The sequence below is a fragment of the Pyrgilauda ruficollis genome, unplaced genomic scaffold (assembly GCF_017590135.1).
Source record: "Pyrgilauda ruficollis isolate IOZ18807 unplaced genomic scaffold, ASM1759013v1 scaffold59, whole genome shotgun sequence".
Lineage (NCBI taxonomy): Eukaryota > Metazoa > Chordata > Aves > Passeriformes > Passeridae > Pyrgilauda > Pyrgilauda ruficollis.
The window spans coordinates 2774495-2801043 of NW_024527599.1; the positions used below are offsets into that span (position 1 = coordinate 2774495).

Sequence of the window (26549 nt, forward strand, 5' to 3'; positions counted from 1 at the left end):
CCTCACCCTGGAGGGGCCCTGGGGGTTTGGGCTGTGCTGGTCACTGCACACAGCTCAGTCACTGGAATGTGGAGCTCTGCTGGGCTCCCAGGGAGAGGCACAGGGCTGCCCTGGGGCTGCCTCCAGCTCCTGGAGGGGTCAGAGAGGAGCTGCTGCTTTGCTCACCTTTTATGGGCAGCTTATTCAGAGCTGGTTGGGAAAGGGGCTTGGAAGACATTGATCCTTGGGCTGTGCCATAACAGCCCCATCCCTTCTGGCCACAGAGATGGGCCCTGAGCAGCCACGGGGGAGCCAGAGCTCAACAGGGAAACTCCAGTTCCACGTCCCACAAAGGAAACCCCCTTTCACCACACTAAAGGCACAGCTGCTCGCTGCCTTTGTTAGCTCTTCAATAACCAGACTAGCTGGAGTGTGGTTTAAATTACTGTTTTATTAAGATATTGGTAAAACTTCCAACAGTTTTTCCTGTATAAACAGCTTTCATAAATAAAATATGGATGACTAATACATGGTTAGAACTAAACTGGCGAGTGAACTGTAGAACAAGATTGCAAATGGAAAAGTCCCAACACCGGTACATGATTTAGCTTGAATTTATTCACTTCATAAAGAACATGTTTCATGAACAAGGTACTACAGAAAGGTCAGCAGGAGCACCCAGGAGCTGAGACCGTGCCTGGCCACGAGCAGCAGCACTCGGGGTGAGCTCAGCCACCTCCCCGTGCTCATCCCGAGGTGTCTTCAGAGGGAAGGAGAGGAAAGACCGGACACGACAAGGGTTGTACGAGACCCTGACAGGTGGGGCTTGTTTGTCTTTAACGCTGGCAAGGGCTGTGCCATGGCTGGGGTGCCAGGGCTGGAGAGGGGCACGGACATCGGGCTCCGAGGTCCTGTTAATGCTTCCTTATTATTGCACATGATACGAGGGGAGAAAGTTTTGTTCCTGTCGCAAAGAGGATGTGAATTAAAGAAAGATTGCCCTAAATTACAGACATGAACAAAGCTGCAGTATCCCCTTGGATGGCTTTGTTTATGTGACTGAGTGCCGAGTGAAGAAATTGTGCTAAAACAGCCCTAATTTAGACCAATCTTTCTCATTTTGCTTTATTCCCGCAGAATCTTGCGGTCGGGAGGATTTGGTGAGGAGAGAGTGGACCTGAACTACAGCAGCCGTGTCTGTGCACACAACTCCTTGTGCCTCATCTGCCCATGGGACAACTGACACACAGTGCTCCAAAAACAGGCGGAGTTTCTAGGATGATGCACCACCAGAAACGTGGTGTAAGTTCAAGTCTGCTTGGACATTGTCCTCCAGCGCCGCGGCGCCGCAGCTCAGCTACGAACGGTTCTCACTCGCAAGGACAATGGATGGCACTTCTAGGTAAAGAAAAGTTCCACACGTGCGTTTCCACCCACCTCTAGTGCAAATGGAATGGGTGAAGAGCTCCCTGCCCTGGTGCTGTTCTGCTCTCTGCACCGCACACGTTGCTCAGGGTTGGAAAAGCCCCGCGGCGCTCACAGTGAAGAGCTTACGAGCGAGTTTTGAGCAGCTCCAGGCAAAACCAGCCCCGAGCCCCTTCCTCAAAACCACCACAAGTGAAACAGAACAAAACTAAAGTCATGTTGTCACTGCTACCTCCTGGTTCTGCAACCACGGTCACCGCGTCGACCGAGAGGGATGCGGGGTTGTGCGAACGCGGATGAGGGATACTTCAGCTCTTTATTGGAAAGATTCGTTGTACAAATTTTCACCACCACTAAGATACACGATAAAAATACAAAACACAGGTCACAGACTAAATCTCAGTATCAACAGTTAATAAATACAATGAGATACTTCTCTATTAGCCTAATATTTTACACTGTCACCAGATAGACGATCAAGGTACGAGATACAGAACACTTAGATACCGTTAGAGAGGGATTATTGCTTACGTCAGCAAGCAGCAGATAAGGGCACAGGAGTTTGAACTGAAGGAACTACTTCCTATCACCAGTGGCATTAAGAGAAAACACTGCATTTCACAAGCACTGCTTTTTGTCTAGTGTGTAGAATCAAGAGCAGCATAATCAGACCAATAACCACTACTTTTAATATTATAGAACTTTAAAGGACTTACCTTACAAATGGTTCCTATCTACTCTATAAATATGCAGTTAGTGAAGAAATGAACACTTGCTCTATCTATACAATGGTTTTACCTGACCACACTGCAACTACGATGGTGGATTTATTTTTTTTTTCTCCTAGCAAGATAAATGGGATGAGTCGCAGAATTACCATTTATGAATCCACACCTAAAAAAGCTAGATCCTTCCCAAAACAGCACACATGCAGTCCAGTGCTCTTCAACTGCTCCTGCAGACTGGGAAGAAGTTTTATCATCCGGGACGGGTTTGCATTCTAATTTACTCACATCAAGAATTGCACTTACACCACCTTTCTCTCCAGAACATGACAGTCAGCTAAAGATGGACTTTCAGTGAGTCATTATTACTGTGAATAATTTAAAACAAAGGCACCGCAGAGATGCCCCAGAGTTGCATATTTTACCATTTCATGGTTTCTCAAATTTCCTCGGTAAATCTGACTTGGAACAGAAGCTGCAGCTAAAGAGAACGTTGACAACAGCTAAGGCAGAATAAGATGGCAGATAAGAGCCAATGATCCCGTAAGAATAAAACAAAGTCTGAAAAAGATCAAAGGAATCTAAAGCCACACTCCAACTCCTGGTTGCTCACAAAGCCTTTTGCTGTTCATCAGATTGCTTTTAAAATAGTGCATCAAAGAGAGAAGCAGCGGAAATCGGCGGAATTCAAGCCTCGCCATCTTGTCATGTTGAATAATTTCCTTGATTACTTAATATTAAAATACTTGCAAATTCTAGCTAAACACTAATACTGCTATTGTTACTGCTAAAATGATATGAATTGTTCACTAAGTGCCTATGAAGACTTATTTTGTTCATACTCCTCCCAGTGCATCGCTGTAACAGAGGGTAGGAACGGGATCTGGACTTAGTGGAGCTGATGGGAATCGGCCGCTTATTTACGTCCCAATTAGCGGCTCCCCTGAGGGTGTGACCTCACCTCGGGAGCGGGGAGGGGCTGGTGGCCGCTGCTTATGCAAAGAAGGGCAGCTGAGTTCCTCCCTGGCCCTCCTGGACCCGGGAGCCGGAGCAGAGCCCAGCCCGGGCACTGAGCTCCTCCCTCTCTGCTGAAGCCCCAGCCCTGCTCTGCTGCATCCTCGGCATTTGCATCCCCTTTGGGCTGCTCCGGCATCATCCATCCCTCCGCACCCTGAACACACAGCCGCGGTGCTGCGTCCTTCCTGCTGCCACTGGCTGTGAAATGCTGCCTTTGCCACCTGGGAATCCTCACCAGAACCACACAGCTCATCCAACAGCTCCTGATCTCCGCGGGGACAGAGGGTGGGACTGGACACCTCCACGGGTTGGGTTCTTTTAAGACCTGAGATGAAGTTAAGGTGGGAAGAGGTTGGCTCAAAGCATTAAGCACAGTCATGTTCAACTCATTGAGAACAATTTCCTAAACTGAGAAATGAGAAAAATGCCACTAAAAGCACCAGAAAGATACGAAATTCCCTACACTGCACCTCCAGCCACAGGAAATAAATTTTTTTTTAAACTGCAAGAAAAGTTTTCTTCATACTCCGCATTTTATATTACATGGGAAAAAAAAAAAAAAAAGGTAAATTATGAGTCTGTACCTCGATGGGAGTGTGAGACCAGAGCAGCAGGAGCTTAGTGTGTCCATTCCTAAGGTACCTGGTAAACCCTGTATGGCTTTTAGTCGTCTACCTGCAAAAGTGGATGTAATTTTCTAATTCATCTTAACGCTCACCTGGAATAAACAGAAAGCAGAACACGAAAAGAAAAACAAAAACCCAAAAAAACCCCACACCTCGACTCTACGGAAACTTCCCCCCCCTGCTCTAAAAAAAAAAAATTTGGCAGTTCTAACCCAGATCGTTCTTTGAGTATTGCTCCACAGACATTTCTCAGGCAGGTGCAACCTTCTGCGTGTTTAAGGACCGTGCCCTGGCGTTGTCTGTCCTCGTGCAGCGGCTGCTGGGCTCTCCCTGCTGGATGTGGCTGGACACTCGTGTGTGCGGGTGGTCGGGCGGCTGCGGCATTGCTGGGGGTGGCACCACCACCAAACTTTGTTAGAGATCCAAACAACTACATTGCTTAATTCCTAGTTCTATTTACACAGGGGTTGAGCTTGGCAGGGGACTGGAGTACAGTTCGGAAATGCCCACCCCTTTTTTTTTGTTGTTGGTTTTTTTTTTTGGTTTTTTTTTTTTTTTTTTTTTCCACTTTCTGATGATGCCAGTTTTATTTTGGGAATGTCTACTTTGGGAGTCTGACAGGGGAACACGAGGGGGTGATTACATTTTACAGCATTGATGAAGGTGTGGGTCTGGTATACAATGACTTTGTCTTCGCATCAAACACTCGCTGTAAGAGCCGTGGCTGGGCAGCCACCGCCACGGGGAGGGTCGGGCCAACGCCCTCCTGCTCCTGCGGCCCCGGGCAGGGAAGGGCAGGCCGGATCCTTCTCCCTGGGAAGGCTCCTGAGCCCAGAGCGGCGTGTGAAACTTTGGTTTGAGCCTGGCTCCTCGCCGCCTCTTCCCGTTGCAGAGCCGGAAATGAGGGAACGCAGCTCGTTTTCCCAAGGATTTGAACAGTTCATCTTCCAGCCCGAAGGAGATGGGGGCTAAGCCCCTGACCCTGTAGATGCCCTGCCCTGCAGCCCCCGGGCTCAGAGGGGCGTCCTCCCCGCGATGGTTCCCCCCGCAGCCCCAGGACGCGCTGGGCTCCGGGGCCTCGCTCTTCACCGGGGAGCTGCTGATGGAACCCGCACTCTTTGGTATGCCAGGACTAAACACTTGGACTGGTGGCAGACATTTGGCACTCTGAGGTGTACTAGTTTCTGTTTTTGTCAGGTCTAAATAGCCTTGATCATCCAAGGGGTTAACGCTGGAGCCTATGCTTAAGCTAGTTCTGTCGGTGAAGGAGTCCACTCGTCCTTCATAGCCTAAATCTGCGGGTGCTGAGCACTGGTGCTGGGGCCACGGCCGTTTGCAGTCTCCATGGTTCTCCTTGTCTTCCCCGTTGTCTTCTTGTCCACCTTGGAAAGAGTTCTCTGTCCAGTCCGACTCCTCGCTGACCGCGACCGCCGCGTTCATGTCCCTGAGAAACACCACAATGACGGTGATGTTGTCGCTGGAGCCGGCATCCCGAGCAGATGCCACCAATTTATGTGCTACCATGCTGCTGTCACCATTATTCTCCTTCAGATGGTCAGCCACCACTTTGACTGCCTCATCGGGGTTGACTGTGTCATAGAAGCCATCACAGGCCAGAATGAGGTAGTCTTCAGAGCCATCCAGCACCGTGGAGGCAGAGTCTGCGTCCCCACAGATGTATGGCTTGTGCTCAGCATCTCCTGTGGAAGAACAGCAGAGAAACACAACTGTGGGTTTGCAGCCACAGCTTCCAGCAGCTCTTATTAACTCAGTGTGGAGCCAATGACTCTTACCCCAAGTTAAAGCAATTATTTGGAAATTATTCCCTCAGACTGTAGGGGGAAAAATAGAGGTTATTGCTCATAGGTCTATCTTCAGCTGTATGTCAAATTTTGATGACTAGAAAATTAAAATTTTATAGTTAAAAAGCAAAGCAAGTCTCAAAAAGGAATGAAGGCTCTCTCTTACCAATAGCTCTGGAGACAGAGAGGCTCCCGTTCACCCTCCAGGCTCCAAACCAGACCACGCAGCCACCCAGGGCCTCGATTCGCTTCTTCTCATCCTGAACAGCAACACAAGAGAGAGCAACACAAGACAGAGCAGTCAGAGCTGCATCACACACTCAACACTCCCATCAACATCTGGATTTTCACAAACATGGCAGGTCCCACGAGACAAAGGATTTGCTCACAGATCCAAACAAACCGGGATAAGTGGAACATGCTCTGCTGCTCAAAGAGATCCTGGCATGGCAGCGCTCCCCCAAAGCTGGTACCTGTGCTGGTCACTGCCCAGGGGTGTTCAGACAGGCCCTTCTCACCTCTCGATCTGGTTTGTGGGGTTTCATCAGTTCCACAGCTTGGCCTCTCCTCACAAGCATGACCTGGGAGTCCCCCAGCCAAGCCACATGCAGCATATTCCCTCGGATGAAAGTCACCACCCCGGTGGTTCCACAGCGCAGACTCTGGAAAAAAATACATTTCCATTTCAAAGCATTTTCTTCCTTAACTCAGGGAAAGAACACGTTGAAACTGCAGCACAGAGCCTGTTCCCAGGGAGGATCAGGCAGTGCTTCCCTACAGCTATGACTGCTCACTACAGCCCCTTGGAGCCAACCTGGCTGAACATGAATGTGCCCCATGACATTCCTGGCATGGGACCTGCCTGCCAGGAGCTGGGCACTGCTGGGCCTGCTCCTGCTGCTGACAGGCACAGCTGTGTGTTGTGACCCTGAGGGCTGAGCCTGGTAGGCAGGTGAGTGTGGGAATGGCAGCAGCATCCTTCAGAGGAGCTGGAAGCTGTGAGAAGCAGGAAGCAACAGTTTTATGGGATGTGGAGCTGACATTTTTATGGGATGTGAAGCACAGAAAGCCACCAGTGGGGCATGGAGAGCTCTGTGCTGATTCTGCTGTGGCTGGAGCCCCTCTCTGGCAAGGCAGGATTTGCAGGGTGATGCTCTCAGTGCCTCACCTCCCTGGCTGCCTTCTGCACGAAGCGCTCGTCGGTGACGCGGAAGGCTCGGCACAGAGCCTCGGCTGGGTCGTGCTGGAACATCTCCTGGTGGACCATGTTCACGTGCAGGTGGATGGAGGCATAGATGGCAGCATCCACTCCTCCATGACCATCAAACACTGCAAAATAAGCTTGTTCTTCTTGGTCCTGCCAGAGGAAACACAGGGAGGAAAAAACTCAGGTGAAAGCAGCACAAACAGCTCATTGGACTGTCTTAAAGCTTTGAACTTGGGATTTGTGCTGTCCTCATGAAACTGCAATTACAGACAGAGCCTCCACTGGAAAAGCAAACTACCCTGACCACCTGCACTTGCATCAGTGGGAAATTTCCACCTTCCTGTTGAATTCTACCTGCAAAGTGCAAGAGATGCCAGAATCCCATGTGTAGTGCTCTCAGTGTTCCTTAGGTCCCATTTGTTACAGCTCAGTCACACAACTCAAATAGGAAGTGCCATTCTCATCAAATTGTGCAGGAGATTTTGTGACTGCAAAAACCACAGAGTGAGAAGAACATCCAATACAGTTTGCATGAAGTCTACATCATGATTGGAATCCACCAGGGATGAAATGCCAGCACAGTTAAAATGTGAAGCCAACCAGCCTCTGCTTTCACTCTTCTTTTTTCCTTAAATCTAAAACATCATCTTAGATGCCTGTGTTTAAAAAAACTGCATGCGCTCTCTCATCAGAAAATTGTGATTACATTCACAAATCAAATACAGCAAAATCACTCATCTTCAAGGCAGTTTTCTCAGCTTCCCCTCCTCTGTTCAGAGAAACAACGTGGTACCAGGAGACAGCAACTCCAGTGCCTATTCACACACACAACACCAACCCACTGACAGAGCCAATTCAACCTTGACAGCCAGCTCAGTGACTGGAATATTTGCACATTGTAATTTTTAGGTAATGGGCTCCAACACAAATTGGAATAAGAAAGCTGACAATTGACAGGCAAAGGAAACATCTGCCTCTGTTTGCATTAATATCTTTTAAAGGTAAGAATGTGGATGGGGCAGAAGATGGTTATTAAAGTGACAGGGTGTAATAAAGAAGTAATTATGCAGCAATTTGATCCTTAAGGTAAAATTCTTGCCATTTTCGTTTACTTTCCATTCCTGAGTGTCCAGTTTTATATCTCAAGGGAGAGCAAGAATGAGTGTCCAACCAATGGCCACATCATGAAATTAATGGAAGACAGGCCCCAGTTCCACCAAACTACTCACATTTCTAGAATCATGTGTGAGCTGCACCCCATAGTCCTGTAAGTTTTGGGTTTATTTGGTGTTTTTTAACTCAATTTCCTTATTTTTGCTTTTCCTCCCAAGAGGAAAGCTTGAAAAGCAGAGCAGACCCACCCCCAGCTGCCAAGTGCCTTCAGAGATGAACAGTGAGGTGACCAACTACCAACCCTCCTGAGGTCCATCACCCTCCACTCCCTCAGTGGAAAACCCTCCTGCTTTCCCAGGATGGAAACCACGGCCCACAGGAGCTGTGTCTGTGTGCTCACCTCGAGGTTGAAGAGCATGTTGAAGTCAGGGATGCAGACGTGCTTGTCCTCCATCTTCCTGCGCATGTTCTTGATGGCGTGGATGGAGGTCTCGTAGTAGCGGTGGGGCTTGGGCTGCAGGGGGAAATCTTTCACCCAGTTGCTGCAGATCTCGTGCAGTTTGCTGTAAACTAAACGGGCCAACTTCACCGTCTCAATCTCTGAGGAAGGCACAAACCACAAATGAAAGCCTTGAGAGTGTTATTAAGTCAGAGTTTTCTCCCTTGCATACATTAGAAAGATGAAACAAAACCATTTTAGCCAAGCAGTTGATGTCAGCAGGGAAATTCTGGGCTCTGATGCATGAAAAGGAGAAGCCAAACTCACCATAATCAGCATTCATCAGTAAGCAGCTCATTGTTTGTTTGTCTTTTTAACTTAAACATTTCCCTGTGCCTTGGGAGAACTCATTTGCAGCAGCAGAGAAAATGAAAGGCACGAAAAGTGTTGGATCCCTGGCGTGGCCCTGCCCAGGGTGGTGCAGCTCTGACAGGGACTGTGTCATGGCACAGGGTGCCACCTACCAGTCCCACCCTCCATGACAATGACACAGTGGGTTTGGACCAAATTCACTATTCTAAACACCATTTCGTTGCAGAGCTGAGAAAAGACAGTGGAAACAATCTGCAGAAATTAGCAGAGTAATTTTAAGATGTTTTGTGCACCTTCAGCAGTGCACAGGTGCCTTCTGAGCTATTTTCTGATTTCCTATTATTCCCACATTCCTGACAACGGTGTGTCAGAGAAATCTGCATGAGCAAATGAGAAAACCATAAAGGCCTCAAATTGAAGAAAATGCTGAACTGGCACTCCTGAGAAATTATCATTTTAAAATGTGAAAACTCAGGTACTTGACATTTGTTCTGAAATTCAGGAGAGGAAAACAGGAAGTCAGCATCAGAGCTGAACACATCCAAATCTCTTTGTTCATGATGGCTCACCAAAGCCAGGGATCTTCAAAGCTGAACAGCAGCAATCCAGGAGTGCCAATCACTCCTGCAGGAGGAGGGGCTCACGTGCAGGAGGAGAGGGGAGAGTTGCAGCATCTCTCCGTTTACAGGAATTCTGTGAAGAGCCTAAAAGCTGCATTTACAAATTTCTGTCCTAGCTCTACAGTGACCAGGAGGCCAAGAACCCTAGGAACAAGATACTGTCCCAGCTCTGTTGGTCCAATCAAGAGGCATTAAGCTGAAAATACACTGGATAAATAACCAGAAGGAAGCTTGGCTCCTTGATCACACAGCTTTAAAACCAAGGGGTGGAAATCAAACAGCTGGGTCATCCCACCCCTGCCACAGTGTGAGTGGGGGGTTCCTCACCCCACCTGTACTGCTCTCACTGGGGCCACCTGAAATCTCTTTGGGTAATGGATTTAAAGAGGGAACACGTCCAACCTGAGGTGTCCAAGATCTATTTTCCAGAGGAAAGCCCACAGATTTTGCTCTCCCATTCCTCCCCACTGGGCAGGGGTGAAGGGAAGTGGGCACATGGCAGAGTCACCTGTGGCACCTCTGCAGGAGGGTGGCAGTGAACGCAGGGACCCTGCTGAGATCCTCACCGCCCTTCCCAGGGGACCGTGCGTGGTGTCAGCATCATCAGGAACTGCTCGTGAGGTCAAAACAGGAGAATAATAAAATGCCACAATAAAAACCACCCCCTCACAGCTGGAAATTACTCATCAATTGTTAATGCTGCCACGCTGAGCCAGAGCTGACTCAGCTGTCACTGCGCTTGTGTCACAGAGAATTTCATTTCCCTCCTGCTGCTCCCAAATCCCCAAGGTTGGAGGTAATGCTGAGCTGCACCACAGTGAGTGGGAAATCCAGCCCAGGCATTGTTGTTCCCAAAGATGACAGGGCAGAAGGAGGGTAGAAAGGATACCAGGAATCAGATCCTGCTTTTAGTGCCATGTTTTATGAGCTGTGTTGATAACATGGCCAGTGTGACAAAAGGGGTCAGAACCAAGACCAAGGTTTTCCCTAATCTAGGAGCTGTAGATCTCTTTGGAGATCTTTAGGATCCATCTCCTAGAACCTGGAACAACTGGGTAATGGACATTATGATTTGCTTTGTGACATCTCCTGGAAATTTGATACCATGAGCAGGTCACATGGTCCTGCTATCCAGCCTCCTGAGGTGCTTCCTTGAACAAAGCCAAACTTGTGATTCTCTTCCTCCAGAAACAAACCCCAAACCTAAATGTCCTTAATCTGACCTTTCAAAAAAGAAATCCAACATCATTCAGGTCTCATGGAAAATCTCTTGTTCCTCCCCAGTGCAGCTGGAAGAGTCATGGCCTGTGACTCAGATATCCAAAAACATATGGTCACCCCAAACACAGACCCCTAATCTTGCAATCCTACATTTGTGACCTCCAATCAGTTTTTCTTCTTTTAAGATTTTATTTCTTCTGTCATGGAGTTTCTCATTTCTTTCCACACCAAGAACTGCTTTCACCACTCCTAAGCACAGGACGTGGTTTGTCACGTTGCAATTCTCAGAGTGAAATGTGCCACTAAGGAAATTTGAAATAGCTTTTTTTTATCTTTCAGCAAATTCAAACTTGAGGCAAATCAGGTAAATGTCTCCTTGTATTACACAGAGTAAAAATCTTTCTGGGTTCATAAAAAAACCTGACATAGAACTGAATATTAAAGCCAGGCAGTGAAATTCAGCTTGGTTTCACATTCTGCAGCAGCTCAAACAGCACCAGGGCACAGTGAACTCTGAGCATCAAACTTCAAGATGTAGAAATCCCATTTTCACCACCTGCCACACTTTCCTTTGCTTTCTTCCAAAGCACTGAAGTCTCCCTGTGTGGCACCACTGAGGGCAGATCTCCTCTGAGCACCCAGCCCAGGCTTCTCAAGGGACTCCCCTGGAAGGGTCTTCAGGCTGGAGCTGCTGCCACCACTTTAGTCTGGGTTTGCTGGGCCAGACCTTGCCCTGGTGGCTGATGAAGCCCTGATGGAGCACGGGGTGCCCAGAGCAGCTGGGGCTGCCCCTGGATCCCTGGCAGTGCCCAAGGCCAGGCTGATGGAGCTTGGAACAAGCTGGGATGGTGGAAGGTGTCCCTGCCCATGGGACAGGGTGGGACTGGATCTTCAATGTCCCAAACCTTTCTGTGATTCTGTCATTCTATGACAACTTGAGCTGATGTCCTCCTTTGGAAAATGATCACTTAGATTATTTGAATTTAGATTATTGCAGGGTTTGTATGAAGCTCTTGCTTTACTACAGGCCAGAGGATGTTTCCTCTCCCCTTAAATCCTCACAATTTAACACTCACACTGCATCAGCAAAGGGATATTTTATTTCCAAGTGCCCTCATTATGACAATTCACCTCAACAAACTGCATCTGGAGCCCTGTTCTTAGTGCCTGCTCCAGTCTCTTCCCATCTCAATCTGTGTTTGCCTCTGTGTCTTACAGCCTTAGATATATTTAAATGTCAATTTCTGTAGGTGTGATGCCCCTGGATTGGCTTTTTTTCCTTTCTTTTTTTCCTTTTTTGTTGAAATCTGTAGATATTCTGTGTGGAGGCTTAGTCAACATTTCCTTGGAGACTGTCAAATATTTATGCAAGTTTCAGAGATCTCAATTTGAAATTAATGAAGGCTGCTCAGCCAGAACAATGACAAATCTATTCCATTTACCTGCTCAGCAGGAGGAGGCAGCAATACCTACAGAAAGGGAACTCAGAGCATGTTTTTCTGTTCCTCAGGTTTCCAAGGGCCTCTGGGGAATACAGCAAAATGTTCCTTTTTGAAGAGCCAGATTTATAGATCCTCCTTATCCCCAGAATAATTTACAGGAATTTTTTTAATTAAAAAAGGAGGGAATAGACAAAGTGGTTTAGGGACTGTATTTTCAAGATCAAATGACAGAATTCCTGTTAATGCATGTGAGAAACATTGGTCTTTGTTGTAATGAACAACCCAGACAATTTTCAAGGTTATTTAGGCCAGCACACTCCTGAAATGAGTTAGGGTGCATGACCTTGAGCTGGAGGCTGCAAAAATCTTGTCAGCCAACACAGATAAATGAGGAAAAGGAATTTTCTTCCTTTTAATCACAAAATCTCTTTATACTACCTTTTGCTAAAACCATAAAAAAAACCTTACAAGCCATAGTAAAAACCACACTGACTGAAATAATTCAGAATTAAATTATCTCTTCCCACATATATTTGACTTTGCTCCAAGGATGAGGGAGGACAACTGGCACTTGCCAGCAGAACCACATTGTATAAATGCTGAGATTCAGGGCCATCAGACACAGCCACGAAAATGCACTGAAAACAGTGATTCCAAAGGTTTGAGTGAGAAATTAGACCTGCAGCTCTAGCAGGATGGTGGTGAGCTCTCCATGGACCTTTTTCCATGCCTGTGGGGTGTTCCTGTCCCAGAACCCCCACCCAGGGGGTGGAATTCAGGGGGCACTTACGGATGATGCCGTCGGCGTTGTCCACGCGCTTGGGCAGGAAATGTGCCGAGAGGTCGCTCTGCAGGACTTCATCTGAAGTTGCTCTGGCTAAAGCAGAGGCCAGGAATGAAGGGCAATTACTGGAAAGGAAAAAGAGAAACCACAAAAAGATGTTTTAGTGTGATTCAGCAAGGTAACATGAGTGTGTTTTTCACCAAGGTTTTTCTTTGCCTGAGCCCTGCAGTAAGACCTCAGACTCACTGAAGGGTTTTGGTCGCCCTCTTTCACTCCTTTGTTCCCTGTTTTTTAAGTTTTAATATTTCAGTTCATAACCTCTATTTAAATTCTTTTCAAATCTAGATTTGAACCCTCCAGAGTCTGTCACACAACTGCACATTTTTTACATATGTATGGTACAATTTTAACTCAAGTCCAGTTTCTCCTAAGATTTGGAGTCAGGTTCCTGAATTCCTCAGATTTCAAAGTGTCCAAAGGCTCTCTAAGGGGCACTGGAAGTTAAGGTTAACCCACAGGTAGCTGATGTGCATAAGGTAAAAAAAGTTCCCTCAGGAATGATTTCTACCCAGAGTGAAGTGGCTTTAACTCACTGTATTTAATTAAACCTGGTATCCCCCAAGGTTAATTAATCTATAGCAAGCCAAGGCCACTTTAATGTACAATCTCTCATTCAAGAGGAATTTAATGCCTCTTAATTTATGTATAACTTTTCATTTCCCATTGGTCAGCCCCAACTTCTCCAGGTGTCTCCTGCTGACACAGCCTGAAATTTCCAATTTCCACAGATTTTATTGGGGTGATGGTGTCTTTTCCAAGACATTCCACTGTCACAGGGCCACAGAGAGACACAGAGCCAATTTCAGCCCAGAAACCATCCATCAACAGAATTCCAAGGCAGAAATTCAGGGAACAGGCAAAGAATACCAACATTTCCTTAACCTATTTCTTCTGTTCAACATATCAATAAATGATTAAAGGATAAGATGAACAATAAATAGCTTTGTCTGACACTATTAGGAAGCTCTGGAAGTCACACAGGGAGCACTTGCACCTCGTTAGGGCCCTCTCAGGTTTCCTGCTTTCTGATGACCTGAGAGTTCTTTCAAAGAGTCAGAATTCTTCAGCTTGTGTTCACAAGGTTGTTTATTATCCATTATCCAAAATATTTTCTCTCAGACCCGCAGAGGTCTGATCTGCAGGTCTGTCAAGGGCACACTGCCCTGTCCTGAGGCGGTGCTCTCTTTATACTAAAAACTATGTATGCTTTATTTACAGTTATTTTCCAATACCTATCACCTATGTTAGACTGTCTACTTCTACTCTAGACCAATCTAAATGTGCCACCATCACCCAGAAGATGGAGGCTAGGAAGAAGAAGGAAGAAGGACAGGACAATGCCCAAGTCCCTCCCATCTTGCCTCCTAGACCCCTGTGGTAAAAATCTTCAAAATTCCACCTTTCACCCTGTGACAACTACTGTTATGCTACTTAAACTTTTGTGACTTGTAATTCTTCATACAAGGATGGTAATTTGCTCCGTGGGTTAAGATGGAAATCCCAAGTGTCTTTGGCTTCCTGCCAGGGTCTCCAAGCCCCTGCCAGGGGACAAGCCATCCATGGCACCCAGAGGGATGTCCTGGCTTCTGACAGGGCCACATCCACCCCAGGGTTTTCCCTGGAATTCCCAGGCAGGCATTCCGAGCTGCTGGGGGGGATCAGCTGCCTCAGGGCCGGCCCTGCCCAGCCCAGCTCAGGGCTCTGATCCCGTTCCCATCCGGAGGAAAACACTGGCTCATCCCTTGCTGCTGGCACGTGGAGGAGCTGCTTTCCTGTCTTGTCTTTTCTGTCTTTATTTGGCTCACAAAGAGCAGGTTTGTCATGCAGCGATGCTGGTTCTGCTCATGTTACATGAGATTCCCCAAAAAGGGAGAGATTGCAGTGCCCGGGATGGAAGAATTATTCCAGCAGTTACCAGCAGGGCATCCGCAGGAATCTGAGCATCTTTCCAGTCCAAGGCTTCCCCTGACCAGCTCAGTGCTGGAACTCTTTAGAAAAACCGAACTTGTTTTGTGTCACTTGTAAAGAACCCTCAGGAACATCCCCTGATGGGCAAAGAGGGAACCTGGTTAAGAACTGGGGCAACAGCAGTGGCTAAAATAGACTCAGGACCTAAACAGCAAAGATAAAATAGCCCAGAGAGGAGGAATTTCTGTTCTGCCTGGATCTGGGAGGGGGCACAGCATTGTCTGTGGATACCCAGAGCCATGAACACTTGTATCTGAAATTTTAGGTATTATTTTAACTGCAGTGACCAGTGACACAAGTGAAAGGTGCATTTCCAGGGGGTGTAGCAGGTCAGAGTATTTCCCCCCAGCTCCAAGTGCTGTACACGTGTTCCATTTCCACACAGCAGCTCTATATCCAGCCAAAGAGTGCATTTCCATTACAATGCTAAACCTACACAAAAAGCTGCTAAAGATGTTATTAGATAAATTAAAGGATTTTAAGTACATCCTTCCTGATTCTCTGGCAGCGTAGGTGTGTTTAGAACACCCACAGTTGCATTGTAGCAATCCTGGAATAACTTTGGGAGGGTATTAAGTCAAGCCTAAAAGTGCTTTGCTTCCATGAATTAAGTTGGAGGAAACCAGTCTGTGGTGGTTTTATTATTATGTTAGCAGCTTAACACACAACTCCTCTCCATCCTGCTAGCATTAAAGTGGGGAGGACTTTCTAAACACCTTCCCTGAGCTGTTCCTCTCTGCTCTGAATCTAACATAAACTCTCCTACTAAAAATAAAAGAGACGGCAAATTTGAAATTCTTATTGCAAGGGGGCTCACCACTGGGCTTTGACAACTGATCAATTTCGAGGGGAAAGGTAGAGAAAATAAATCAGCTGAAGGCTTTCCTTCTATGTCTGGCCACTCTTTGTCCTAATAATAACAGCTGCTGGCCGAAGAATTAATTGCCCTTGACATTTGTTGATCACAAAGCTTCTTATGTGGCTGCTGCAGGCTGTGCCATGTGAGCAGGGAGGTGCCCACACGCAGACAGATGACTTCCTCTTCCTGATTAGCACCACTCAACATTTACTTCTCTCACTTGGCTCCTCAGAGCACTTTTAGTTGAATTACTTTTTCCCTTCAAGGAACAGCAGATTGCACTGGAGGTTTAAAATAGCTGTTGAAGGCAAACTGCTCTGAGGACACTTCATTACTGCTGCACCAAGACAAATGAAGAGTCAGCTCTGGGATCTCTGTTTTCAGCACCAAAGTGGGCACTCAGGTGAGCAGATACAGCATGCCACAAACAGCAATCCAAGGGGGAAAGTTCTCCCTTTTCAGAAAACCCAAAAAGTGTCACCAGGATCCCTGGGGACAGGAGGAGCTCCCACCCTGCTGCTGGTGTAACCAGGGATTACCTGCTGGCTCTGAAAAGAAATTCTTCTGCCACGTTCTAGATGCTCAAATGTTATTAGTCATGAAGTCTGACAAATTGAAACTGGGAGGGCACAGTCTTGTTCAGCAGAGAGCTGAGAGCTAAAATGCCTTTGTCTATTCATAGCTGTGCCACTAACTCAGCAGCTGACCTTGGACGAGTCACTTCACCACTCAGACCTTCATTCCTCATCTGCAAACAAGGAATGAGAATGTCATTTCCTCAGGGAGAGGAGGAGGAGGAGGAGGAGGAGGAGGAAGGCTGTAGAAGGCCTAAATCTGTGTTTGTGAAGTATTCTGGAATTTCTTGCTAAGAGCCCAACTGAAGGGAAAAATACCAAGATGAGAGTGGGAGATATTTTCAATCTATAGGAGATTTATACTTTCAGACTTCTGATAGCTTTCTGAGGTTTTTCTCACTCTTTTCTCATACACTGTCAGAAGTGCTAAGTGGAACACACAGGCAAACAACAGCTCTGGGTAACTCACAGTGTCATCAACAGCTGCAGGAGAGGGGGAAACCAGCAAAGAGAGACCTCAAGTTCTTAAAACTCGCAGTTCTGAGCATTAGCACTGCGGATGGGAAAATGATGCTGCAGCCCTTGCCTAACTTCCACAACGAGGGCCACCAGGGCTGAAAATCCCCAAGCCTGTCATGGTCTGGGGGAGCTGATGAGGCATCACTAACCCAAACAAAGCAGGGAAAATGGACCAAAACGAACTGGGGCTTTCAAGAGGCAAAGTGGGCAGTAAATCACAAAATGTACAGTGTTCCTGTTACCTCAGGAATCCCCTGACACCACAGAACAGCAATTGTTTTAGTTAGAATGAGGAATGATTTAAATAGAAATGCTATTCAATCTGCTGAAACACAAAACAAATCCACAGGCAAACAGGATAAAGCAGCATATTTGGTTTCACCCAGCAATCCAAGACCAAGAACATGACCTGAAAAGAACCAAGTACAGCACATTCCCAAAAGGCCTATAATTTACTGTGGTAGTAAAAGACTTTGTAGGGATGACAAATTAACTGCACCCTTTCCAAAAGACATTCCACCAGGGATGCACTTTGGGAAACACTCCTGCTCATGTGGCCTGTTGCAAGCTCTTGTTAGAAAGCAACTTTAGCCAGACTCAGTTTAAGAAAAACCTCATTTGTCCCCTGCCTGTATTTACAAAACATTCCAAAGTCTCATGAGACTTCTTCCAGATGGAGCTTTGCATACAGCCTGGAAGCTCTTTGAAGAAGCCTTTAAAGTCTTTATTATTGCAAGTTCCCATGCTGAGAAGTGCAGCAGTAATGAGCAGGGAAATGCTTTGGGGAGCTCCTTTGGCTGTTTCCCCAGCCCTCCCTTCCTTCACCTCCTGTTTCCGTGGCCATCCAGAGGGACTGGAACCATTGAGGGGCTCCTGTTTGTCCCTAAACTCCTCCAGGTCACCCAGCACTCAGAGGGGAATACTCTGTGAAGCATTCCAAGACCCTAAAATGATTATGGAGTATCCTCTGGATCTGCCAAGCAGAGGCTATTTCCAGCTCCATCTCTGCAGGTTCTCCTCTCCTCGCTCCCAGAGCATCTCTGACCTGTGCTGTTCCACTGCTCTGCACAGCTGCTGGAAGTTTTGATGCTTATTTAAAGCCTGGTCACGGTGGACAAATGGAGTATTATTATTTTTTTTCCCCCCTAACACATGGTGAAACCCTGCACTAGATTTATCTGCTGCAGTGTTACTAAAAAAAACCCTGGCACACACACACACACACACACACACACGCACAAAAAAAGAAACAAATAGAAAAAACAATGCACCTTTTAAAAGCTTGCATAACCAAAGCTCCTTGAGAAGTCATTTGAGCTGGCAGTGGTGAGACAGTAAAGATGCTTGATAAATGTGTTTGAAGGAGCTGCAAACGTGCTACCCAAGGAAGCTGCTATCTATAGGCTCCCAGAGACAGCTGCCTGCTCACATCCCAGCCACCCTGTCCTTGTGCTGACAGTTGTAAGCAACAGAAATATAATACACGAGCATTGCAGAAAGACACTGCCTCAGATACATTCATCATGCCCCTGTCTGTGCAGACACTGCATTTAGAAAATATTTAACCTTCTGCTTTCTGCTCACTGGTGTTTTCTAGACCAATTTTGTATAGACATGTTTCTGTAGTTAAGTCTGTCTTAACTGGATGTGAAAAAATTACCAAACTAGAGGTGCACTGCTCATCAGAAAACCTCTGCACAGCTGGATGAAGATGCTTCACCAGGGGAAACCCTTGGCTTTTCACAAACTGTTCTCAACACATGAACTAGGCTCAGACCTCTGATGCAATTTCTGCTGCAGAGCAAGTCAGTGTTCCCTTCTCCAGAGGGGGAAGTGCACATGACAGTACATAAAGCCACCAGAATGTGAGCAAGACAAAATAAAAAGGTCATCTTTGTCTCTTTGATGAGGTACAATGTCATGAAGGGCAGTGTGTATCTAAAATATAAATGTTTGCTGCCCACAAAGCACTCATAAGCATTTGTGATTTAATGGCTGTCAATAAAATAGCACTGACACTACAGGGGTGAACTGTGAAGAATCCAAACCACACAGAGCAGCTTCTCCTGAGCTCCTGGCTGGATAAATTGCCTGGGTATTATCTTTGAAACCAAATTCTATTATTTCTCTCACTCATCCTCGCAGCGTGGTGGTTCTGAGGTTACTCATATTCCAATCTCTGGGGCTGATGCTGTGGCTGCATTTAAAATGACAGAAATCACCTCCTGTAACATGAACAACCCCTAAAAACCCAGCATGGATCTGCCAGGAGCTGGAAGCCAAATAACTGCAAGAAATTGAATTCCCAGAAGTGACTCAGGGAGGGTTTTCTTCATTACAGCAAAGAGCTGAAGATACAAAGTTTGCTGTTGGAAATCATATCCCAGCACTTCACAGCCAGATTATATCCGTCTGTTATTAAAAGAAAGGGAAACCTGGACTTTGAAGGAATGCAGAGAAAAATGGACAACAATCCATGAACCTCTGGTATAACAAACACCAAGATGCTGAGGATGTATATATATAGACTCTCCCCCATGTAAATCAGAATAATTTCTATCTGAGGAGTAAGATTCGGAGGGACTGGATAGTTTTATAATAAAATCTTAATTGCTGCTATGAAATGCACTTTAGAAAATTATAAAAATATTATTGTAAAATTAAAAAACCCCAACAAGCCACTTATTTGATGGGCATTTATTGTGCAGCTTAGCTCTTTGGTATTCAGCTTTGCAAATGCAAACGCACAGTGAAAATAAATCTGTGTTTACCCTATCATTAATTCATCAAAAGAAAGGTAATTTACTGGTATTACCCACTCATGTGACTTTCAGGGGTTTATAGTGAGAGGAAAGATCCTTCTGGATTTTGTTGTTGTTTTCCAAGGATTATGCTGCATGTTCACACAGCACATTCCCTGCTCAGGGTGTGAGGGTGCCCAGAGTCCTCCAAAATCCTCTGTGTGCCCACTTGGCACCGCTGGGAATGGAATGGGGACAAAGCCACATCAGTGCCAGGTGCTGCTTCCCTGGAGGAGGAAATTTCTTCACTGGAAACCCAATGTCAACAGCAGTTACCTCACACTGAGTTTCCCTGGCAGAGCCAGGACTGTTTAAAAGCTCCACAGGACATTAAAAATGTCATTGATTTTTCTCTCTTTGGCACTCAGTCAGTTCGAAAGTCAGCATAATTCAATATCTTTCTCCTGGTTCCATTAGCAAAGAAAGGAATCCATGCTTCAATCTATGCTGCCTTATTGGAAAAAGTAATTTAATTTTACATCTGAAAGTGTGCCAACATCAGCATAAAAGCATACACTGTATACATCAGATTTAATTTATGAATTCTGCATTTTGTCAAGCCAGGATGAGATGCTGTCTAAAATCAATGAGTGTCCAAGCTCACTCTGAAGGTACTTATATATATATTCTTATTATTTCAGATATTTTGTGTCCTAGCTGGAGTTTTTGATGATTTCTGTCCTTGCTATAAAATATTAATGACACAGTCTCTAGAAAAGTTCATGTTGCAGGAAATTTGCAGAGGAGTTCAGGCACATCATTTGCTTACCACTGATTCATGCCCAATTCTTTCTCTCTGTTATAAATAAGCTTCCACTGATACTTCCCTTAAGTGGAGAGGATATTCCATAGAGATCTGACGTGTCCAGAAATACAAGTTAAATAAGAATCCCCCAATGCAGAGCCTCTGTTTTATCAGAGATCAGATGAACATACCCAAGTCCTCTGTCAGAAAGAAAAATGCATTCTGACGTTATAGATAATGACTTAATTTCAAATAAATGAAATAAAATGTTCCAGAGCAACAGATACCCTGCTGCCTCCTTCAGATCATCATTAAGGCAAACAAATGTTAAATGACTTCTTTAAAAAGGGGTGAAGATGGTGCCTGCTCAAATGCTCAGCTTCAGTAACACCCCACAGAGCCAGGCCCCAAACCATCCTCCTGTTGGAGCATTTATCTTCATGTAACTGAGAAAAAAAAAATCAGAGTTGCAGACCAGGATTTCCAAATGACATTTGATCACTTAACTTCTTTCAACCCATTGAATAAATATCAAATATAAGGCAAAACACATCCTGGAAGATTTATGGCCACTGAGTCAGCAGCGAATGTTCCCTCGCTGCCTTCTCACTCCTGTGCCTTGCACTTCATCACACAAATGGCTTGGGTGTTTATGCCAGATGTAAGATTAGATAATTACTCATCCAAGTCCTGCATGTCAACTCTTTTTGGTGATAAAAAATTTATTCTAAATGCCCCATTTATAATCAGTTGTCTTGCAGAAGCATTCTGTTGTGCAGTGCTACATCTCAGGCTGTAATTCTGTGCAGGAACACGCTGTGTTTGTGCTGTTCCAATGCCTGATGTCAGGAATTCTGTGCCTGCAAAACAGGGACAATGCTATTGACCTCTGGAAAGCAATTTCAAAGCCAATGATGAAGTGCCAGATATTATTAATTGACCCTAAAGTGGGGATGGAACAAGAGAACAGCAATTCCCTTGCACTGATTCCCAGAAAATGCTGCTGCTCTTGTGCATGATATGCAAGAGAAACAAATGAAAGCAAACATGAACAAACAATGCAGTACCTTTAAAAGTAATTTTACAGGCAGATGTGTAACTACAGGCAGATTTAAAGATTTCCCAGTGGGGCACATTAAAGATTTGATTGGAACCTCAAGTTGATGATTACTGACACTGATGCCCCTGGAACAAGATGCTGGAGGGATAAAAGGGGCTCTGTGATTGGGGTGACTGCTCTTTTAAAGGAAAAACCCTTTAGTTACTCAGAAAGATCCCATCCTCATTCCCACTGTCACTTGTCCTTTGCAGAATTGCAAAGGATAATGGCAGGTTTAGGGGGTTAGGCTTTTTCTTTAAAGGATAATCAAAATGTTTTAGCTATTCTATTTCACATTAAAGTCCCTAATGCATTCTGTTCTACTGAGCCACATAGTTATTTCAGTCATTCTTAATAAATAACAGTTGCCAGTAGTAGTTAAGCCAACAGATCTGAATTATTTATAGTGTTGAGGAACGGAACAGCAGATAAAATACATTAGGGTTTTGGGTTGTTCTGGCCTGAACAACACAATGGCAGCCTTTAGATGTTTTTCACCAGGCTGTAAAATATTCTCTTTCCAATCCTGGTTTAAAAGATTTCCTAAAGAGGCAGCAGCCAAACCTCCAGCCATCCATCTTCAATAATCACAGTCATGAACAGCAGGTGAGAGCTTCTCCCAAATACTGCACTGGCACAAAGTTTGATTTCATTGGACAGGTTAAATGGCTACTTAGGATTAGTCTTAAATTATTATAGATCAGCAGAACTTAGGTGTTTACATATTATATAGCATGGCTCTAACCTTCCAGTAAATTATTTAAAGGCACCTCACAGTGCTGAACTCAAATGTTTCTCTTCTCTTTGCCTATATTCCACCCTCCCTTCAGCTGGAAAAATGCAAAGATACCACCTACATTTTACAATGGCAAATCCAACTTCACATTCCAGGCTGGAGCATGGAAATCCCAGCCCCTGTCACTCCTTTTTAAGAGGCCACATCATGAAATATTGAATACACAGAAAAAACAACAGGGACAGAAATTATTTTGACATTAACTTGACAAATTATGTTACACACGTGTTGAATTTAATGCTCTTTGTAACTTCAAAGATGCATTCCAATATCTCTGCTGATGGGATAATGTGCCTGGGTGGAAATTTGTGGGAATACCTGACTTTCCCACCTTGTGATGCCATCACAGGGGACTGCACCAGTGGGAAATTCACTGTACAATTGACTCACCAGGAGAATTGTGCCCACAAGTGCCAAGGAGGGATTTACACTCAGATGCTGCAGGGAGAGGAACTGGGGGAGTAGTTGTAGCAACATAAGCTTCAACCAAACAGTTTTCCTTTTATAGCTCACCTTCCACTTCCTATATGGATCTATTTACAGCAGGAAATGCTGCAAATTGTAGCATCTCTAAGGAGTAAAAAGAATTTTGAAAGAACAAAAAAAAAGGAGAAAATCTGGAGAGGTAAAAACCCAACCAAACTTCCTTCTATCAAATACTAATGAAACAGAGGAGGAATAACACTGAAATAGAGGAGGAATAACACTGAAATAGAGGAGGAATAACACTTGGAGCCATGTCAGGTTGTTAAGGGCTCTGGAAGTGGCTCCCTGACATTTCAGCCCATGGGAATGAGCCACAGCATCCCAGGGAGGGACAGGCTCAAGTGACAGGATCCCTGTGCTCCCCTGCCTTGGCTCTGCTCCCTCCTCTCCCTGTTCCCAGGTTTATTGAGGATCTGCACTCTGAGCTTACTGAGGTGGGGAAGATTCTGTGAGGTCCAAAGCTGAGGAATGTGGCTTTCCACACGGCCAGGCAGGTCCTGAGCCCATGAAACAGAGCCTGCCTGCAGTACACAGCTAAATTTAGCTCTTCTTGCTCACAAAGGCTCTAGGAACTGATTCCCAACAAGCTGGGGATGTTTCAAACAGCTCTGCAGTGCTGTGGCCTCTCTCCTGTCCTAGAAGGTACAGAGAATGATTTAAAACTTGGGAAAGATGTTTTAAAATTATTCCCAGTCCCATTTAAAAACAAATCTGTGCACATATTCCAATCACTGTTAAAAGGTCAACTGAAAAAAAAAAATAAAAGAGCTGTGACATTTCATAGTGTGACATTACAAATCTTACCAGATTATGGACATTGGTTCTCTACCCTGGACTTCTCAATACCACACAGATTCTCCCACACAAACTCTGCCTGTTCACCACAATCTGGGACTTTGTTTGTGCAGCATAAGCAGTCTTTAAGTCTTGTTTATTCCATTTGATTTTCTGTGAGATGAACACGTTCACATCACCCATTTCAGAAGTGACAGCACTGCTCATGTAAGGATTACCCAACAGCTCTGCTTTCCCTCTCCCCCTCCACAAAGAAGATTGTCAACTTTTCCCTAAGCTTATTATCAAACCTGTGATCTCTTCAGAAGAGGCACAAGCTCTAAATATAAGAAAGAATCTGTTACATAATACCCTGAGCAAGGAGGCAGCACACAACAGCCTGTGGACAACTCGAGCCTGAGTCCATCCAGAGAGGAAAAGGGAGGAAAATCTGTGACTTTGCCCAGTTCCAGGCCTTGGGTCTGTCCTGTGCAGAGCCAAACCACAGAGAACATGGAATAATGTGCAAAATTTCAGGGTTTATCTCTATGGAAGGTAAACAAATGCAAACAGGTGACATTATCTGCAAGTTGATTCAGGATGTGGCAGAAATTTACTCAGATCAGAAGAAATCTTCCTCAAACATGAGCAGGACTTGTTTGAAGCTGCCTGAACCTGGATTGTAAATAATGCACTGGTGAGGACTGACTCAGCCCTGATGAGGAGGCTGAAAGCTGCTTCCAATGGAGCAGTGGCACAGCTCTAATCAGCACTTAAGAGAGTTCCTCAGGAGCCACACTATCAATTACCCTGGTAATACATATTCAGGGAGGCAGGGATAGCAGACAGAGAGAATAGCAAATCAAAACATTAATAAAAAATAAGGAACCTTTGGAGACAAATGATTATCTTCTATGTCTACAGTGCTTTGTGCGTTCCCAAAGGATTTAGAATCTAAAAATAAATGATTACTTCTACCAGCACTGACATCCAAGCTACCTTGGATAAAAAGCAACAAATTGCTAACTATGGATAGCAACATTACACAACTGTTTTGAACAAACAGCAAGAAATGGACCATGCTGGAAAGAACAGCAGGTCTCTATACAGAAATTGAGGCTAAAATGTAACCAGAGTAATGTGAATATCACCTGTGATGGGATAAAGATGAGAACTGTCTGCCTTGATATCTCATCCTCAAACTCCATCATCCTTCTCTCACCATTCTTTAGCACCATACTGAGACACTGCCTTGAAGGAAAATACTCAACATCTGCAGCTGAAATATATTTATATATACACACACACACACATATATGTGTTTAAATATGAGCAATCACCACAGATTCCTTGGAAAAAGAAAGAGGAAAGATTCCTAGAACAGAGAGAAGATCAAAGGTCACACAAAATCATGTAGCTAACTCAGAAATCACTAAAACCCCAGGCCAAGTAACGTTTTGAAAATAAATTCAATCAATTCTGTCCCCAAAACACATGCTGGTAATGATATTTGTAGAGAAAATCATCTAACAATGATTTAAAAAATAAAGAACCAAATGGACCTCTGCAAGGCACAGCTCTGGACTAAAGGCAGCAGTAAATTAGAATAGTAATTATATAAGCACAAAAGAACAATTCCAGGAGGAGACAATCAAGGAAAAATAAAACAAGTAGATTTTCTTAGATGGAACAGAGATTTCTGTGAAAGAGTTTAGAGAAGGGCCATGAAAGTGCAAGAATTTTTAACTGTCAACAAAAAACCAAATGTTAAAAAAAAAAATCAGTATTCCAAATGCACCCTGGAAATTGCAATGGATGATTTTTGCTGGGTTTATCTGTAAAACACTGTTAATAGCACAGAATTGGATCTATCAGAGGTACAGGCAGGCAGCACCAAGATTCCTCAAGGGCACAGAGTTTTCAAACCCAAATCCAGGTGGTGCACCCGCCCCAGTGAGCTTTTTAATGAGGCGTGGAGGCAACAGCAGAGACACAACTGCCACGGGTTAGACTGAAAATAATAGAGCAAGGAAAAAATAAAGATTAGGAACAGCAGCTGAGCTCTGAGATAACACAGGAGAAGTTAGTGTTAAAGCAGGATTTGAGTTCTAATAAGGCAGCAGTGGTAAATTGGAAGATGTAACATGATAGGAGGCTGAGCAGTGCTCCCAGGGCTGGGGCTGACAAATGACACCTCTGCCAGCAAATCATTTAATCCCTGCACTTCCATCCATCTAGGAGGCAAAGAGCCTCATTGCCTTAAAACTTTGGAAGAGTATCATGAAATTTAATTTATTAATACCTGAAAACTATGCTTTAATCCTCAGATAGAATGGGCTGGGGAAGGACAAGGTATTTACAGAGTTACCACTGCCTCATAAAGTATTTTTGTATTTTCTTCAGTGAATGCTCATCTGTTCCTGTTTCATGATTCCACAGCATTCTTGACTTATAGATGTTAAAAACCAATAATGAACTGATGGCAAAATGCTCACTTTAATCAAAACTTGCTGTTTTCTAATATTTAATGTTGTTTTTTGATCAGGGCTGGTTATGTCACCATAATTTGCTGAAATCATGCATTTATTTGTAGATTTTTAGTAGCACCAAAGACAGGGAGAAAATCCCTTCATTCCCAAGTAAAGCTCAGCAAGGCTGGAGCCTGAGCTCTGGTTTACTCTCACCTGGCTGAGATGGCAGCAAAGGAAAATGCTCAGGACAGCAAAACAGAGACATAAGGAACCAGCAAAGAAAATAAAAACTGATGCCCACAGGAGTGGGATTGACCTCCCTGTGCCACTCAGAGCCCAGGCAGAGCAAGCTCTGGCACCCACAGGGACAGCCTGTGGCAGCAGGCTGAGAAATCCAATTAGGGAAACTTCCCAGGCTCCCTGTTTCCAGCTGAATATTAATTCTTGGTATTAAGGAGAACTTGCCAAGAACAATTGCACAGTTCCTCCTGAGCCTTCAGCTCTGAGTCACCATCACATTATGGAAAGGTGAGCTTCATTTAGACAGCACAGAAGGGGAAATTACCTGGGTTTTATTTATTTATCAATAAGTAAATTTTTATAAATACTATATTTATTTAATTA

General features: G+C 44.9%; 1 protein-coding gene across 4 annotated transcripts in view; it reads right to left on the reverse strand.

The window, feature by feature from the left end:
- Positions 1-410: 410 nt before the first annotated feature.
- The window catches only part of PPM1E (protein phosphatase, Mg2+/Mn2+ dependent 1E), a 61393-nt gene continuing 35254 nt past the window's right edge, over positions 411-26549 (reverse strand). Inside the window, exons 2-9 of one of the 4 annotated variants that reach the window (XR_005956363.1) lie at positions 12779-12897; positions 8295-8494; positions 6743-6931; positions 6093-6236; positions 5741-5834; positions 3985-5472; positions 3731-3821; positions 411-3471 (exon numbers count right to left, since the gene is read on the reverse strand). Coding sequence is in view for 1 of the 4 variants with exons in the window: in XM_041482437.1 (XP_041338371.1) it covers positions 4412-5472; positions 5741-5834; positions 6093-6236; positions 6743-6931; positions 8295-8494; positions 12779-12897 (1807 nt within the window). In the remaining 3 variants the exon portion in view is untranslated. Of the gene's footprint in view, positions 5473-5740; positions 5835-6092; positions 6237-6742; positions 6932-8294; positions 8495-12778; positions 12898-26549 lie in introns of all 4 variants that reach the window. The other 3 variants (XR_005956361.1, XR_005956362.1, XM_041482437.1) reach the window with 3 other exon arrangements.